At 37.0% G+C, this 19,403-nt stretch overlaps 1 protein-coding gene across 2 annotated transcripts in view; it reads left to right on the top strand.

Moving 5' to 3' along the window:
* LOC137296187 (calcium-dependent secretion activator 1-like) overlaps positions 1-19,403 on the top strand; it is a 107,038-nt gene that overhangs the window by 38,935 nt on the left and 48,700 nt on the right. For both annotated transcript variants that reach the window (XM_067827904.1, XM_067827903.1), the window contains exon 3: positions 3,697-3,860. In XM_067827904.1, the coding sequence (XP_067684005.1) occupies positions 3,697-3,860 (164 nt within the window). The remainder of the gene's footprint in view (positions 1-3,696; positions 3,861-19,403) is intronic.

The following is a 19,403-nucleotide window of genomic DNA, read 5'->3' on the forward strand; positions in this document are numbered from 1 at the left end:
ACATCATTACAAGTTTTTCTGTATAGAAAACCCACACAAGCTCAGCACACTTGAAGTTGCATTTCCTAAACTGATCATTGATGCCGATAACACTGAAGATGGATTGCAAAAATGTTTCAAAATTGATACTGTTTTGTTATTTCTTTTGCTGAAGATGTTTTAGTGCTTATTCTTTACCTTTGGACTTTTTGAATAGTTTTAGGAGAAGTAATATTTCTCCCACACAGTTTCAAAATGTTATTGAAAGGATATAACGTGGGCAAGTGGAAATCAGATATGTGAAATATGATGTCCCACGATCATCTCAAGAACAGTTTTGATGAAGCAAAAATAATATTATTGATTATCAAATTAGAAAAGTCAAGGGTCATATGATTGTTTCATCAGTCATTTGATGTTGACACAATCTGGCTTCATACTAGGTTTTTGATGTTAAGTTCCACAGAAAACGAGTTTCAGTTGAAGAGTATTTTATCGTGGTTCATTGTTACTATTTATGTTGTTGAATTCCCATGCCATCAGACAACCAAAATTAAAGACTTTACCTGCTTGCAAAGAGGACCCAGCATCAAAGAAGGCGCTTTGCTGTCTTGAGTTACCTCCCTTGACCCATTTACCCTCTCACTTCATCTTCAGCAAATGCTAATGTGTTTTTTGCAGAGCATTGTACACATGATTTGCCCAGTTTTGCCAACTTCCCTTGTAAAGGAACTGACCAATGTTGAGTAAGCCTCCATGTTCCCAAGACTACCTACACATTGTTGTACAGTCAAACGTGACTCATGCATCTTCTCAAATATTGTTGTGAAAAACAAATTTCTAGATAATTTAATCACTTGATAGTTACGGTCACAACTAGAATTGGACCTGTGAAGACTGGGGTTAGAAATGGTCTTCTGAATTCCATGTTTTTCAGCTAACAAGAGGTGACTAATGGGATGACATGGTCAGACTCTCAGACCTGATACATGTCATTGTATCTCAATTGTGTAGATGGATGCTCATGATGTCAATCATGGGATTGCCTAGGTCCAGACTTGATTATTTCGTGACTGCAGTCATGTTGCTAGGTGACATTAACAACAAATGAGGAAACAAGTGCTATGAAAAATCTACAAACACACACTCAAAAAAAACCCAAACCCATCCCCCCTCCATTGAACAACACATGAGATTATTCATGTATTATGCTCAGTTAAGACTTCATTTTGTCTCTTCAACACATTTATGTCAAGGAACATGGGATAAGAAATTGGTCAGTGCAGTTAAAAATTTCAAATCCTGGGAAAATAGCTGCTGGACAGAGGATTCTCAAAATATACAGCAGATTTTGTTATAAAAAAGAAAGTAGCACAAAGAAAGTTGCCACAATATGTTTTATATGAATCTGATTATGAATTAGGAGATGAAGGCATTCTGTTTTCATTTTTGCGGTCATTTATCTGTTGATTTAAGAACGGTAAATGTCATTTAAAGCCGAACACGTTAGCGTGAGGCTTTAAATGAAACATTAACGCGTTTGAAATCCGGACACTTTTGCGCGCAAGAACACAGAGTTGTGATGGGGCGTTTTTCCAGGAATCGATATGGAATCGTCCAACTCAAGAACAGGATGTGCAGTGACTTAGACAAAACATTTGCAAAGTACAAGAACTTTATTTTGCTCAAACAAGTTGTATGTGTCTCTTACGTATGGATACAATGCTGTCCGTTACATAGTGTAGAACCTCTAAACAAGTTTATACAATTATATGCAACCGAAAAATCACCTCACCCTTAGAATACATTACTTTAGACTCGCCCATGACCTACAAGTAGGACAACTGTAAAGTGTTGTTGCTTCAAACTTTCAAACTTACTCACGAAGTAATTATTAATCACCATGCTGCTGTTGCCAATTTGGAATAGACCAGACATGCCAGTTTTAATATTGAACACGTTTACAGTAGATGTGGATGGTGCAACAACTGATGATGCAGCGGGGACTAAAGGCAACAGGTTAGGGATAGGCCAAGTGTTTTCATTGCCGGTGTGAAGTATGGCTGAGTAATGGCGTTTCTGTGCTGCCGATGAATCAGTGTTGTAGGATGATAAACTTTGATGGTTTTTGTGACCTGTTATTTTGACAATTTCTTTAGCCTCAACACCTGCATGTGATAAGAGTGTTACAGTGGTGGACCGAACATAATGGTTTGTGTACTGCTTTCTAAGATAATATTTAACAGAGATTTGTTTATAATAATAAATTTCATTTTCATTTTAATTCATACTGTTTTGTGCTTTGTTTTGGAGTGGCAACCATATGCAGTACAGTCTTGTACGACTGTTTTGTAGAGCGGTGTCGGGTATTACCGAACAAGCGGCCGTCACTGAACAAAATTCCATCCCCGCATATATAGACATTGTGAGGTTCGTTTTGTGTATTTATTTGTGTTACGAGTGATGAAACACCTGGGGAATTACTAACTTACGAGTGATGTGATGTTAGCAGTTATGTAATACCCGGCACCGCTCTATGTGGAATCTAGCGTTAATTCAGTGACACTCAATGTGTGCCGAAATTCTGTTGTTGAAGAATTTCATTTGTACCGCTTGATTCCAGTAGGTCGTCATCGAACCATTCCGGTTTTAGATGAAATTTCTCTTCTCCGAATATCTCGTAGAAGGTACCAAGGTGAAAATCACCTATGTCTAATTCAAACGACATGTTTGTTTACAAACAAAAAGGTCAGCGAGTGCTATGTATTCGTACGCAGGTGAAGTGGTCAAAGTGTAATTAGCGGTCCTTTGATTTAGGTTTAAGGACAGTCATGTGCAGCAGTCAACCAATCAGAATCGAGTATCTCAAAATGTCGTGCTAGAATGTGGAAATTTCTTTTAAATGTTGTCTCTTTTTATATTTGCGGTGTTCACTATATGATTATCTATAATAGCAACCATAAGCTTACCAGTTTGCTTCAAGTGATTGCTTTTCCTGGGTATATTTTGACATACAGCATATTTTGGTCAGTAATCTTTTAATTTTTCCTGTCTTGTTTTTTCTATAGTGAAAACATTGAGTTGAAATGTATTTGACTTTTATGAGTCCAAATTTGACATTTATGATATATTTATCCATTATCAGCAAACGTTTGTTTCAAAGCTGAAACAGAGGTGATATTCCAGATGATGGCGTTAATAACATTTTGGTCAGTCAGTCATGATTTTGGCAAAATTAATTTGAACAATATGATTCAGTGTCTTTAACTACAATATAAGAAGGTTAAATATCTAAGGGTGGACAAACAATGAACAGTATTTTATGATCATCATATGAAATGAATTGAGTAGATAGCACTGAGATCACACGATGGCTGCCCTAGTGATCACCATCAAGGTGATGAAATATGAAGTAAACATCATGATCATCCACTGGGACACAGTGCTGTGTTTCTTCCACTGCCTGTTGAAATTCCTGTTGGATCCAGACTCTAGTGAAACATAGTATTTAGTTAGTTTATAGGAAATATCATACAGTCAGGAAGGTTTCTGGATATCTGATGTCTCTATGAGAGGGTTGCTATATGAGTAAGTGAGTGAGTTTGGTTTTTTGCCACTTTTATCAATATTCCAGCAATATCATGATGGGGCACACCCATTGTCTCCCACCTATGTTGGAGGACTGACTTATTTTATGTGATTGTTTTTGTCATCCAGACCCGTCGCCACCCCAAGTTCTTGGTGAAGGAGATGGAGAGCATGTATATTGATGAGCTCAAGTCCTCCATCAATCTGCTGATGGCCAACCTGGAGAGTCTGCCCGTTTCCAAGGGTGGGACAGAGGCCAAGTATTCCCTGCAGAAACTCAAGCGATATAATCGGTAAGATATTCCACTCAACCTAGTTGACACTGCATATGGACTACAGATTTTGTTTTATAATGACAGTGGGTTTTTTAGGAGAGTGTTTACTCTGATACAAGCTTGTTTTATTAAGGTGAGATAAATCTGAAAGTGAAAAATCTTGTTTAATATTCAACATTGATATCATTTGATTTATGTCAGTCTAGCTGCTCGGATTTTAAGACAGGCCTGTCATTGGACAGTGATGTTCCTCCATGGTTCTTAGTGATCTCTAAACATTAGTCTGGAATGTGAGTTTTAGTGAACTAGAATTGAATACTTCAACAAAGTTTTGTGTTCAGTAACGTAAAATGAAGTTGGTCTTTCATTGACTGATATTGTCATTTGTCTCCATGGCGTCTCTATGGTTCAGAAATGTTTCTGTATATTCCTAGTTTTCAGGACTGTTTGTCATGCACTTACTCTTTTGTACAAGACTGCCAAGTGGTAACTAAATCAGTTGCACTCGTACCTTAACCATTAAGTATGTGACACTCGACATCTTTGCCTTTGTATACTTTTCTTTTATAGTGTGTATTCTGTAAGGTCAAAGTGTCCTTTGCACAAAGAAATCTCGTTATACGTAGACATATTCAGATTGAATGGCAACTTAGTCTGGGACATTCATCGACCAATTTTCATTTGGAAGACCCGGAGTGAACCTTCTTCAGCTATAATATTAATAATCACAGGTTTATTTGACCCAGGATTGATTATTTATAGGTCTGTGTCATTTGACTACATAAGACAAGACAAACTATTGTGCAGATAAATATTACTTCATTTTTCACTTTCATGACACGTTGCAACAGCTTGTAATCATTTGAAACAATCAGATATTTAGACGATATAGAGTTTGTTTAGCTAGAGACTGTGACTGTAGTGTAGTGACCAGAAGGTTTTGGCCATGTATTATAGTGCTGCAGTGATTCACCCAGACCTTGATCCGATTTTTATATTTGACCCTCAATTCGATCATTTTCAATTAGATTCTACATACATGTTGAACATCAGAATTCTTTTAACTCACAGAGTTCAAGTGAGTCAGCTTTATTTAGATTGAAATCTATCATAAACTTGACGATGTCTGCAAACAATAATGCTCATTGAATAATTATCCCATCATCAGTGACGCTTCACCTTATTTCAGTGCTCAAATGGGATTAAAAATAACATTCTCACTGTATGGAAACAGATGAAGTAGACATTTGAATGAAAATAGTGATCATAGCTGTTGAAAAACAAAACTAAGATGTCAGATTCGACTTTTGAGGAATCGAATAGTTGCAACTCGAGTGACTGTAAAAATCTGTAAGTGATGATACTTATTACCTTACTTATTAGCCCAAAAGTAGTGTCACCTTTTTTTTTAGAACTAACCAGTGATTGAAATTATTTTTCAACTCAACCTGACAGCAGGGCTGGTGGCCCATAAATATTGCCTGCCCATCTTGAAAGTTGCCTGCCCACCTTTTTAACTTACTGTTTTGCAATAACTTACAAAAATGCCGCTATTTTGTAATAAGTACAGATGAGTAAGTAACCCTGTCTTTGGTTGGTTCTTATTGAACTATGTGACTACAGATATTCAATCACAGCGTAGCTTACTAAGCCAACCAGTTTTAGTGTCCTATTGCTCTCTTCACTGGCTGAAGAGTTGTCCAAGTATAATTTTGGAATATGCTCGTAGCTTTCATTCATCTTTCTTAAATCAAAATATGACATGACAATTAAAATGGAATGATCATCCTAAGAGCGAACTGAAAGTAGGTGAACCTTAAAAATTTTAGAATGACAATCGGGTTGGAGGAGAGAATTTCCAGGCAGCCAGACTCAAAATTTACCGCCATGGGCAGTCGGGCAGGCCGTTATTTCGATCACTGCTCATAACTGAATCATGTCCATACTTTCAGCAGTAAACCTTCAGTGAGTATGCCTCTGAACATGTTTGTGAACATATTTGAACAGCACTGCATATTCAGTTATTTACTTTCAAAGAAAGACTGTCATTAAGAACTGCTGTCCAGTTTCAAGTATAATAGGAACCCAGATTGTCAGACATCTCAGAAATATTACAAATAATTTTGTATATGCTCTAATCAAACACTGTGAGCATGCTGTTTACATGTTAAGCCAATTCCATTACACACTCCATTCCATCATAGTAAGTGTTCCTTTTTGATTGCTTTAGTGCAAAAACTGACAAGACTGTGATATGATCATGTTTATACTGTGACTGACACAATCCTGTGATAAAGAACGTACTGACTATCATGTTTCCACTAATATCATCTTGTGGTATCCTGGCCAGAATACTTCCCAGAATTTTGTCATCAGAGCCAATAGAAGTGAGGTTTCAGTGATCTCATGTTACTTTGACTGGCTGTACTTGTGAGGTCTGAACATTTATTCCTTTATCAGTCACAGGCTTGTCTGGCCTGAACTAGATTGTTCACAGCTGCTGGTAGTTGGGTAAAACATTTCACTAACTTTGAGCAGGAACTGTGAAATAACTTTCTTAATCTTATTAAAATTTTACTCTGCCACCACACTGGAAGACAGAAACCTGAGAGACTGATAATTGAATTGCAACATTTTTAAGTTGTATGTGTGTATTTTTAAGTCAGAAAGGAATTTTAACTGCCTCTTGGACATAAAAGATTGAGAGTGATGAATCTGTACTGTTTTCTTCATATATGAGAAATCATGGTTACCATGATAACAGAACTGTTGCTTTTCTTCTTCCCAGAATGAACATGCTCTCAGTAAGTTGAATGATGTTGATTAATTTTCTTTGTATGAGCTAATGACTCTGTTGGTCTATGGACCAATGGAGTACAAAAGGTCACGCAATGTCTGTCGTTTCTGCAGTGTGTTATCCTTAATGATGTTGTTACTATAAGGTAAATTGGGTCATTAGCGTTACTATTTCTTTGCAACATATGCTACATCTCTCTTGGTTTGTATTAAGTCAGAGATAAAAAGGAATAGAGAGTCTGCCTACATGTTTCTTCTCTTGATGTGACAGTGCAAGTCAGATTGATCTTGTGAAGGATGGCACAGTCGATCATTCCAGTATTTAGTCAACAGAAGTCAAGTTAGAACAGGAAAGCATTGTACTTACGTAAGGATAAGAATTTCCCATGAGTTATATCTTAAAAAACATTTTAAGTATTTTTGTCATAAAAGCAACTGTCTTAATGTGGTGAAAATATTTTTAATGACTTCACATTGGCATTAATAGACTATAACTCAGTCAACATGCATCAGAGACTTTTATATGAGTACATTGTGTGAAACCCATTTTATGGGCTGCTGCCATATTGTGAAAAGTGGCTTAAAACTAGACTAGACATAAAACTAGTTTCACTCACCCCTATGGCCATGTTTGTCATGTATCAGCTAACTGAGGGAGATGTAATAAAATCAAGTGAATACTGCTTAGAACATTATTCACTCTTATCAATCAGACCTTGAGAAGATTCACTTTAGAATTGGTCCTTAGCAACCCCTGCTTGTTTCAAACATCAAGTGATGAGATCGGGTGCAAGGACAATGGCTTGGTTTGTATACCTGTTATATGAATCAATGCTCATGGTGTCAATCACTGGATTATTTGGCTCACACTGACCTATTAACAGACAGACTTGGGCCTTGATTCACAAAGCCACCATAGCACTATGACTGTCATATGTCTCTGTTATTGTTTAGAGATACGACAGTTTGAGCTCAACAGTTGCTTTGTGATAGGCCAAAGATTCGAAACCTTTTACTTATTTCTTTAGAAAACCAGTTAAGCACACTTCCACTAAAGGTTCAAGCAGTCAATCATTATTTTATCTTAAGACTATTTTTGGATGATGGGAATTGTTTTAGTACACATTATGTTTTTACTTATCTTACATTTATGCATTTTCTGTGTGTTGATGATTATCTGAGATTTTGAGCAATTCATTGTTTCTTTAATGTGATTCATATCTCTTGAAGTAGAAAACTCTTTTATGTAGGCACCATTTGAACACTCTGGAGATGGCTTCTTTGACATTTTTTATCTTCTATATTTATATCAGCATCAGTCATCAATAACTTTTGGGTGTGTTTGGTTTTGTATGTTTGGAAAAGGAAATTCCTTTTTGAAACTATTAGCTATTGTTCATGTTTTTACAGTGTAAGATAACAGATCTGTAACAGAATCTTGCTGTTGATCAGCAAGTATTAAGGTACAGGCCAAACCAGATATACCATTGCTGTTGCATTTATTGCATGAGATGTTCTGAAACATGCTGACACCAGTTATGTGGTTTAAACGGACAAATGTCACATCAGTGTCCCATTAATCATAGTAATAATTTTGACATAAAAGTTCATTAAAATTGTATCAGATTCCATCCTGAAATGATGAATGTTCATGTTGTTATTATGTTATTCGAGTCAGAGTCAGAATACACTTAAATTTATTCCCAGCCCCTCAGGGAGTATATATCGCTGGGGCTGTTACAATTCGGTCTCTTTTTTAGTGAATCCAGCTTTATCCCTTCGTGAACTCAATACAGTATTTGCAGTCACTAGAAGCAAATGTCCATGAATATTTTAAAAAGGATCTTTCCTTGTATTTGAGGGTTTTTTATCAAAATAAGATTTGCTGAATGAAATATATCCACACAAGTCAATATTATAGTTGCACATGTATATATTTTGACAGTTGTCTGGTCATTGATCATTGTCATGTTAAATTAATGTTGTCCACATGTAATTTCATTAACCAATAATCACAGTTGTCATCCAGTAGTCATAGTATTTATCATAATCTCCTCGTCTAGTGGTCTCGTTGAAGCCCTACACATTACTATCTCATCCTACCAGGTACCTATTTATGGCTTGGTGAAATTTTGAAAAATGTCTCTTGCATTAGAAGTGTCAACATGTACCATGTTTCAGTGTGGTCTTCATGTGGCTGTAATTGATATTAAATATTACACCCACAGTTCTCCAGATAAGTACTGTATCAGTGTGTGTATGGATAGAAAATATACACAATATGACAGGAAATGATTAAGAAAATGTAACTGATATGCACCTCAGCAGTGCTGTACAGTCTTAGAATCATGTACAGACATTTTTATCTGAACAAGTACTGTTTTATTGTTGATTGTCCTGTATACACAAGAGTAGCAATGATGTGCATGTATGAAATATAACACAAGAAATTAAATTTCATTCAGTACACTAAATGTACCTTTAGTGTTTTCAGTACTCCTATAGTGAAAAGTAAAGAGTACACACTCCTGATGCTGAAAAATTTTCTGAGCTCTGCATCTAGTAGTCATACTTATTGATGATTGTTGTGGTATCAAAGAGCATCACAACGTGAGTGGCCATTTTGATCTTATTTGCAATGTCATTGAGATGTTTAAAACTTGTAATACCAGACCAGTGGTAGACAGCAGGCAGATTTCCCTTATTCATATGTCAATCTGTCAATCATTATCATCATAATCACGGACGTTGTAATGCACCTAATCCTCTTTCTGTTACATGCTCGCAGTGCTACATTAATGAGATAGTGTCGAAGAGGAGATTGATTATAGTCAAGCTTGAAGAAATGTGGTTTAATAGCTGATTTGAAAGAGTCAATAGATGGAGGGTGCTGGAAGGCCATATTGAGCAGCTTTCACAGGTGCTGTGCGTGTGAAATGTACAGAAACCAAAGATTTGATTTATGATTCAGCACTGTCAATATTTCCTTTTCTCTGGTCTCGTCTTGGTACATTATGAGACATAGTTTCATACTACAATGCATTAATTACTAAAACCTTTCTCTTATGTTCTACAATCACTCAGTCTTGAACCATAGCATTCAAACCTGTACTCTGTTGATCATACAGATGATTTTATTGGCCCTAGATCTAAACAAATGTATGGAACACTGAAATCATCTGACAAATTTTATACCTATCTTCTGGTTAATCTAGTCTGGTAGTATGTTGTTTATTTTGACCACTAGGTGAAATATAAAACCTTTACTGTTATGTGAAGCCTGCCATTACGTATATAAGGAGCAGTTTCAAGTCATTTGGAGATATCATTTGTCTTTTGATATCAAATCTCCAGTCCTCATGAGGCAGATGTGACTTATTTGGCCTATTCTAAGAACTCGCCAAGATCTACAAATGTGCCTGATCAGATAAAAAATCATCACCTCCAATCCCATGCAGCAGTTCTAGGTTGCATGTGAAGTAGGGAAGTTCAGAATTTCACCCGCTCCAAATGGGATGATGGTCACAAATATACCCCTTTGTCATATCATTATGTCACAGTTTGTTGTTATATGTATTCAACATAATTTCTGTGCACTCAATCACATCCTCACTAGCCGAGGAGTTAAATATTTAGCTTTATGGCATGGCACTGATGACAAGAAATTAGTGAAAGATTGTGTTTTTTAAGTATAAAGTGAAAAAAAACTGTTCCATTGCTCTGCAGCATTAATACCTGAAACAAACGCCTGCATGAATGAACTAATTGGTCAACAGAAAAGCAGTATCTCCTTGTAGTGAAAACTTTTTTGCTAAACCAGTTTCTTCATATCTTAATGCCACTTAGTTATACCTTTGTCTCACATACACTTAAGTGCGATCATCATGCCAAAATTCCCTCTATATTCCCTCTCTTAAATCGCTCGCCGCTTGTGTCAGTGCAAACATTCTCCCCTCATTAAAATTAACCACATGTAACAATTACGCGCAAAAACTCAAAATATCATTCTTAATTTGTCAAAATTCAATAACTGTAATAATTTGTTGATTTATTTCACATAGGTTTCATAGCACAGATAAGTTTCATGAAACAGATATACAAAGACTTTGTTTGTGAAAACTCTTTATCAAACTCACAGCACAGCCAAAGCAGTTTGTCCTGAAATAGCTGGTCTGTCAGTGTGTGTGTGGTGACACAAGATTAGCTGAGAGTCTGCGAAGTAATGACTAGATATTGCTGCCTTAGGATAATGATATTCAAGTGATTTTCTTATCTGTCCAAGAAGAATTAGGTGGGTGAGACTTGCATAGCATCGGAAAAGATTGCTTCTTTTTAATAAAAGGGAAAATATTTCCATGTAATATGTGCACTGGGTTTGATGAATCAAGTGATGATGCTGCCTTGTTCATTGTCAGCTCTGTACCTCAATAATCGAGACCTCTTTTGTACAGACACCTCACATCCCAGACCACTACTGTTTGAGGCAGGATAAGTTTGCATCTTTCATTACTGACCTACCCCCTGTAAAATTTGTTTTGGAAGCAGGGATTGGGATAGAAAACTTTGACAATAAGCCATTTTCAGGATTATTATCCATTTTCTGAATGTAGAATGGGCCACTGTCCCTTCTATGAATAGTAAACTTTAATATTTTAATGGGCCATTTTTAATTCTAATGTGTCAAAATGGCCCATGACCCCTGCCTTTCCCAATCCCTGGGCCGATTGGTATTCTCTGTCCTGGATGTTTAATTTTTTAAACCTTAGGTTCAAATCTTTAAGGTGACTGCACTCAGCAATTCTGGAATCTAAGAATGTACAGACTAGGTCACCAAGTTACTTATGTTATGCATTGTGTATTCATGGGTTACCAAGGTTTTACTGATTTTCATTTTGTTCTGCTTTCAAAGTAATGAGAGCCCACACCAAATAACTGCCTTACAGATGTTTCGTTTCAGCACCACCTCCTCCATTGTTTACACTTGGACTCTGATGATCATTGCAAGTAATATCAATCACAGGTTTGTCTGGTCCAGACTCTATTTACACAATGACGTCCAACTGATCTGTTGTTATTGATGTTTGCTCCAATCCAGCCAAGCAGCCAGATAGGAGCACCATGTATTGGATGACTTTGTTTAATCATGAATCTTTATTTACCGGCATGTTTTCAAGGGAATGAACAATCTACTAGCAATAAGGGTCTCTTGACTTTAGCCTGATTTTGTAATGACTGTTACCAACAAATGAATAAATTCTGCAAGTGTTACCGTTTTAATATGACTTATAGCTGCAGCTTATAAACCTTGTCTTTCCTTGGCACATTACCTCCAGCACATTTAGGAAATACGTAGGTTCCTATTGCCTGAAAGTTTTGTTATCTCAAACAACACTTTGATCCATTGATGAAATATTCCATAAAAAATGGAAACCTTTGTGTTGATACTCCAGGTGGATAATCTGGTGTAATAACACTGTTTGAAGTGGAGGGAGTTTGATGAACAGGGAGCCTACCTCCACTAGGAGTCTATCATCCTACATGGAGGTTTATTGAAGTACGTAGTGGATTACAGCTATCACAGGAAGACACATTTCTTTTCTTTAGTCTGTAGAATAGATTCAGCCCTGATCAATTGATTCTGTAGGATGGAGCAACTAGACCTAAGTTGTGGCTTGTTGTGGAGAATGGAGGAGACACTTGAGATTGTGTGGTTATGTACAGTTGTATTGACACAGACAGTGGTATCAATACATGGAAGTATTCTGTCTGGAGCTCAGATATTATCCTCACAACATCTGGCCATCAAGATTTGTTGTGGTATAATCAAGCGTGTGTGAATTAGTCCATTTAGTGGTTTGGTTCCAAAAGTAGCTGTAACTTCTAGTTGCTGGCAGATCAAGGAGTGTAGGTGTATATGCCCCCTTTGTTGCAAGCAGCATTTGTTGTTGGTCCCTAGTGGTTAGGGTATTGTGCACTTCTCACACTCACACAAGCCGATTCCTTCTTCTAGTTCCTTAGTCCATGCCTCCGTATGTAGACATACTTTGGGGCTTTGTCCCTTTATGGACCCCCTTTGTGGAAGATGAGTTACCCGTTTCTAACCACTGATAATTTCAGATGTTGTGTTTTTCCTTCAAACTTGGAAATGCTGGTCAGACATGTTCTTTTTCTGAGTTCAGGAAGCTAAACAGACCAACCTTTGTTCCACAGAAGATGTTAAAATATCTGTGGAAAACATCTGTGGTCACATTCAGAATAAGTCATTGTTGAAAAAAGCCTCACAAAATGTTGGCAAAAGTGATCAGTTTTTGCCACTGAATGGATGTACATTTAAATACTGAAAAACCTTTCACAAAATCGTCAAATCACATCTAGCATATCATTCAATATGCCCTGGAGGCCCCTAGCCAAAACTGACTTAAAGTACGGATTCTGATTTTGTGTATAACTTGTACAGTATGTTTTCGATCATAGCAAATTGGCATACAGTTTTATTGATTATTTTAAATATTCAGAATAATATCAGGACAACAATCAGATATATCACTTTTATGGACCATCTTTTGAAATGTGTATGGATTCCTTGTTGCCTTGTATCAAAACACTTCTCTATGAAACAGTTTAATGCTCAATATTTCTTGTTCTTGAAAACAAGTGATTCCCTATTGCACAAGCACTGAACTAAGTTTGTATCATATATCAGTATTAATGTAATGCTGGAGGAATTTTTTCTGCATGAGACCATGTATTTGATTCAGTCATGGCATGCAACAGGTGCTGTTGCTGCTGCTGCTGCTGCTGCAGCCATGTCAGTAATACTGATCACAGACATGATCATCAGAAGCTATCAGAAGATATCTCCACAGCTGGAATCTATTACCATGAAGTGAAGTGTAACGATGCATCAAACTATCGAGTGACTGCAATTGTTTAGTCTGATAGCAATTAAATGGATGGTAGAAAAGAAAAACTGTCAATTTATGGATAGTATGTGTGACTATAGAAAGTTAAGTAATTGACTTCCATTGAAAAGTGCACAGGGCAGATATAGGATGTTTAGGTTCAGTCTTCTTGCCACACTGACTTTATGTTTTATATGTTTACTTGATCTGGGTCTCAAATTTCTTGGCAGTTATTGAGAAAGCGAAACTACTTTAACGTGCTTCTGTTGCATAAAAGCTATACATTCATTTGGGAAACGACTTCAAATGAGACAATTCAAGGAGAAAAAAACCCTGTTGCAATAGTTTGTCGCAGTAGACTATCAACATCGTAATAGTATGTTGCAATAGACAGTCACTATCACAATAGTTTCTTCCCCCTCTGTAGTCACACCTAATGGCTTGTGATTTTTTCATCAAGCCATTTTCACCTGTACAGATCACAGAAACATTTCATGATGGCATTTAGTTTGGAAAGTGTCAGTGTATGGCTGAAAGTGACTATTGTCAATGTGACCATAAATCTGAACTCACTCACTTTGTAAATGGACACCAATTACCATGACTTGTGGATAGTTTTGCCCAGGTTGTGTCCCTATTTTCACATACTTAAGTGCTGATTAGCTGATTATTACACTTCAGGGCTAAAATATGTGCAGTGAAGGGTTATAAGCTGACGCGTGAATTGCATTATTCATCATTGCTCATTGTAACTCCACGTCACATTCTCAGAGTGGTATTAGTTTATGGATGTTCCATGTTGTCCATATTTTAGACTTGGCAAAAACTAAGGAATATATCTGCATAATTTGCATAGACATCCATATCAATAATGAAGTAAATATCTTATTTTGGAAATTCCAAATGTTTAATGTCACTAACGGTATCAATCAAGTGGTCAGGCTCGCTTACTTGGTTGACTTGTGTCATTGTATCTCAGTTGGATAGATTGATGCTCATGATGTTGATCACTGGATTGTGGATTGTTACTTACGACCACCGTAGAGCTGGAATAATGCTGAATGCAGCGTAAAACTAAACTCACTCACCAATGTATTATTGTGAAGTGGCTGCCTTTGTTAATGTTGTAGACAAATGACTACAATCATGTCTAGGTGAGCTACAACCCTGTAGCCCTACTTTATTCAGTACCTAACAATAACGATATAGCCTGCATGTATGTATATAACAAATATAGCGCCTACCACGTCAAAATCCATTGGACTCATGTTTGTATTAGAGAATTAATTGATGAGTAAAAATCCATAACACTGCAGGAGATTATGAAGCAAGGATGATGTCCAAGAAGAATGTCATGACACAGTGTCAGATTGACATTGATTACAACTTCAGAGGCAGATTGATAGCAGTTATCTCCAGCTGCATATTCAGCCAATGACTATTGTTGCTGCTTCTAGTTGGTCGATTCTGCTGTCGGGCAGAATTCACATTTCTTAGCAGTTGTAGTGGTTCTACCTGTCCTGGATGTCAGGGTGATAAAACTAAGTGGACAAAAGTAGTCCAAAACACAATGGATTAATATCTGGAAGGAGGTTTGACTCAGAATTGGATGAAAAAACATGTATGAATATTGAAGTGTGGAAAAAGGAAATTTATTTAAATTGTTTTGAGCAAATATGGTTGCCAATCAATCAATCAAAGCTGTTTGAAAGCAAATATCTGAGAGTTTTTGTGGATGGGAAGGCTTCAATTACAAAAGGTTTTCTAAAGAATATGCAAAATAAAGAAGGTTCTACATTCTATTTTGGGAATTCATTGCTTATTGTAAGCTGATTATGGCTTGGGTTTTAGTGAAATATTAGACAAATGTGTTTCTTGAAAAGATGGTTTTGATATGATTGTTGTAATCTTGTTTCATTTCACACACCTACAAACTTAGTGAGAGGACAGTAATAAAAACAGTACTTAAACAGCACCTCATCCACATCACAGAGGGACAAGCTATAAGCACACACAAGTCACAGTTCATTATTGTCCCGGATCAACCAAGCTGCCTGTGAGGTGCTAGAAGCCTAAAGTCACATGACTTTTCCCACCAGGTACCCATTTTCTGCTGGGTGAACAGAGGCAATTTTAAACAAACTCACTTGCCTATGGTGAGTCCACGTGTATTTCATGTGCGTCATTGTGGGGCAAGTCCCAGGAGGGGAAGTGCAATAGCCAAGTGGTTAAAGATTTCACTCGTAATGCTGAAGATCCGGTTTCAATTCCCCACATGGGTACAGTGTAAGAAGCCCATTTCTGGTGTCCCCGGTATTGCTGGAATATTGCTGAAAGCGGCCTAAAACCATAGTCACTCACTCCCTCACTTCTAGAAACTCTTTGGAGTAAAGCTGCCAAACACCATCACCCATCCAAGGACTTACCACACCCAACTTAACTTCAACTGATTTGTTGATCAGTGCACGCTCTATGCATGGGACACACACCAGGATTTCAGGACAGTAAAAGCCCTTTAAAGAAAAAAGACAGTTGCTGAGAAACTGTCAAAACTGATAACAAACCACTGTGTTTCCTATTAGCAGTGAGAGTTGTGAGTTTTGTGACTCAGATTTGCAGCTGTGGTACCAGGTCTGAGGCAGGTGCTGTAGGTGGTGTGATATATCAGCAGAGAAAAATAGTTTTGTCCATGCCACAGCCTGACCTACAAATGCATGATTCTTCTGCATCTGGGGGACTCCCTTTCTAGCTGAATATGTACCAAGCAGTGAGGGAGTATCATCAATAAGCAGTGAGAGGGGTGCTTGCTTCACTGTTTTCATGTCTGTCGCCGCCTTCAAGGAAATGTTTCAAATGATGTAGCTTTTTAACATTATATTTCAGTTGAAACAAAATTTTCTTTGATGAATTGTGAACGTATTAGTGTTTCTTGTTTAAATTATCCTGCATTTATGAATCTTCAGTGTTTTATTTAGCATAGCAGAATGTTTCTTCGTTCCAACGTATTGTTTTGCTTGTTAAAATGCAAGATTGAATAATTACATATGTGATAGAATAAAGAGCTGTCGGCAAGAAGGAAGAAGGGGTTTGACAAATTGATGTAATATTCTATCTGTTAATCCCCCCGTTGTGAAACTAATTAGTGCCATCACGTTTACTTGTGTGTAAGAGACAATAATCTACATGGAATGACATTGACAGTGTTCACACTTAGCGGTAATTGTCCTTTTTTTCACAGATAATTATCTATTTTAACAACTAATATTGACATGTGTATGTCTCTCAGTGCTCAGATGGGTTGATAATGTATCTTGCAAACATAAAATTTAAAGGTCACATGCAACCAAAACGTCAAACATAATTAAAACACATTTATCACTTATTCATGACATATAGTATACATTGCTGCTTTTTAAAAAAAAAAAATGAACAAAATATAAGCGTTCAATCGCGATTCAAAAGTGCAATTTTTTGTACTTTTGCTCACTTCCCCAGAAATGAAGCCCTGGGGAGACCGAACCCAGTCACAGCGGGTGGATATGCACTCAAGTGTAACGACGGCTTCCGGATGGCTGTTTCATTTGCTGATATGCTGAGGGTTCATTGTGTGTACAGAAAGATGATCTGTTTGATGAACATTTTAGAAGTATAGCCAGTCACAAGAAAGTAAGATTCTTTATGGATAACAACTTTCTGTGTACTTGATGTGTCATTTCAGTATGGATTCATATACTGTTGTCAAACAAAATCATATACACTAAAGGAAGTCGTTATCCATGAAGAATGTATATAGAGATGTTGGATTTGGAAAATACATGTTCTCTGAATTTGCGCTCGATCCAATCAAAAATCATGTCAGTAGAGATGGTAAACTACTGCGTGGCTGGAATCCGTCATTCGTCCAAGTACAAAGCAGGACGTGAAACTGACAAGAGTTTGCACCAGTTTCCGTCAGACCCAGTCATCCGAAAAAAATGAATGTAGTTTGTTTGCAACCCACAGACATAAAAACATGTCATGTGTATCACACGTGCCTAATTACATAATGTGGCAGACACGGGACTCGGTTGCACGAGTCATAAATCAACTTATTTTCTTTACGTTTTGTTACGTAACAAGTAGATTATTTACTTGTTTGTGTACACAACCAAGATTAGACTACTGCTCACGACCTCAGACGCAGGGCATGCATACTGTTTCAAGCTCCGCAAACCTATTCACTGCGCATGCGTTATGGACGCAGCGCAGCACAGCTGTTGAAACCAGTTTTCCCCCGAGCACTGGGGGGAATTTAGTGAAACGTTTGAGCTCCGATTTCGCGGGCTTTTTTTCATCGCTTTTTTTTTTCAACTTTATAGGTTGAATTGGCATTTTTTTATTTGTTTCGGTAAGTGCATAGCTAAAGGTACCAGAATCTGCAAAGTTGTGTTTTACGTTGCATGTGACCTTAAATTATACTGATATTCAAAGTATTTTAAACTATTCACTTTGTTTGTGAACAGTTATGATACACCATGAGGTCTCCCTTGTCTCTGTTTGGCATATAGCCTTGGAACCAAAGCATACAATGCTACATTTTTGTTTTGCATTGTGATCACATCAGGCAATAGTGGGGAATAATTTTTCGGGGCCACACCAAGCAACAGAAATTAAACAAAGTGCAGAGATGATGTGTCCGAAAAGTCAAAGAGGTAAGAGCTGTCAATGAGATATCCCAAGAGCCATTCACTGGATTTTCTTCATATTTGACACCAAGCTTCACCTAAGGAAGGCACAACACAGGTCCCATTTTGGTGACCTTCATGTAAGTTTCATGGTCACAGCAACACTTAAAAGACTTCAGCATGGTTTGATTCCCATCATGGGTACATTGTGTGAAGCCAATTCGTATTGTCCCTTGCTGTGTGATGTTGCTGAAATGTTACAAAAAGCAGTGTGAAATTAAGCTCACTCACTGGTTAATCTGTCATGTCATGAAAGAAGTGGGTTGCATTAACATATTTTGTCATATTAGTATTTACTTGACAAATTTGTCACATGTTGGTGAAATATGATTAAAGTTATAACTCCAAAATATTATTTAAGTGCATATAATAATAAATACTTTCAAGGATGATTTTTTTTTATTGGAATAATAATATGAGTCCTCAGCATGAGACAAATAGCCGTAAGTGAAATCATAGAGACATTGATTTCCTCAACACTTTCAAATGTCACACCTAATCCACCATAAATTGAGTCAGTCATTTTGATGGGGGTGGACTACTCCTTTGTCCTCTCAGTCCTGTATTTGTGATCGATGAGGATGTGGCAATTGATGAGTAATATATTCCTGTAGTTTTATGATTTGGCTGGTTTAATGTCACATCCTACTTCCTCCCACACTGGCTGCTGCTGTGACATTTCCGCCTTGTGACATTATCCTTAATGTGCTGTCCCCCTCACCACTGATTCTGTATTTGGACAAAAGGCTTTTTGCATCAGCTTCATGTAGGAAATCTCACTTTTGGATTATTTGCAAATTTGCTTTAGAGACAAGCTGTAACATTTTGTAAGGGGAGGATAGAAGTTTGTATTTTGGAATAGTTAGGAATTTGTTTTTGGGATTACAGTTTAAAATGTGTTAATGATCAACTTGTTTGTGACAAACTGACAGATAGAACAAATTGATTTTTTTATTCCAATGTTTGTTGCATGTTTTAGTCAAAATGAATATATATAACTGGTGTTATAGCATACTGAAAGCATTGGTCCCTCTGTGTTCATTATGACCATAGTTTATTGCATTTGGCTTTGCTTTAATGACTTTTTAAGGTTTTGTAGTATGGTGTATTGAGAAATTTAAGGAATTTGTCTTAGGAAC

This window comes from Haliotis asinina, chromosome 9 (genome assembly GCF_037392515.1).
Source record: "Haliotis asinina isolate JCU_RB_2024 chromosome 9, JCU_Hal_asi_v2, whole genome shotgun sequence".
In the NCBI taxonomy this organism is placed as follows: domain Eukaryota; kingdom Metazoa; phylum Mollusca; class Gastropoda; order Lepetellida; family Haliotidae; genus Haliotis; species Haliotis asinina.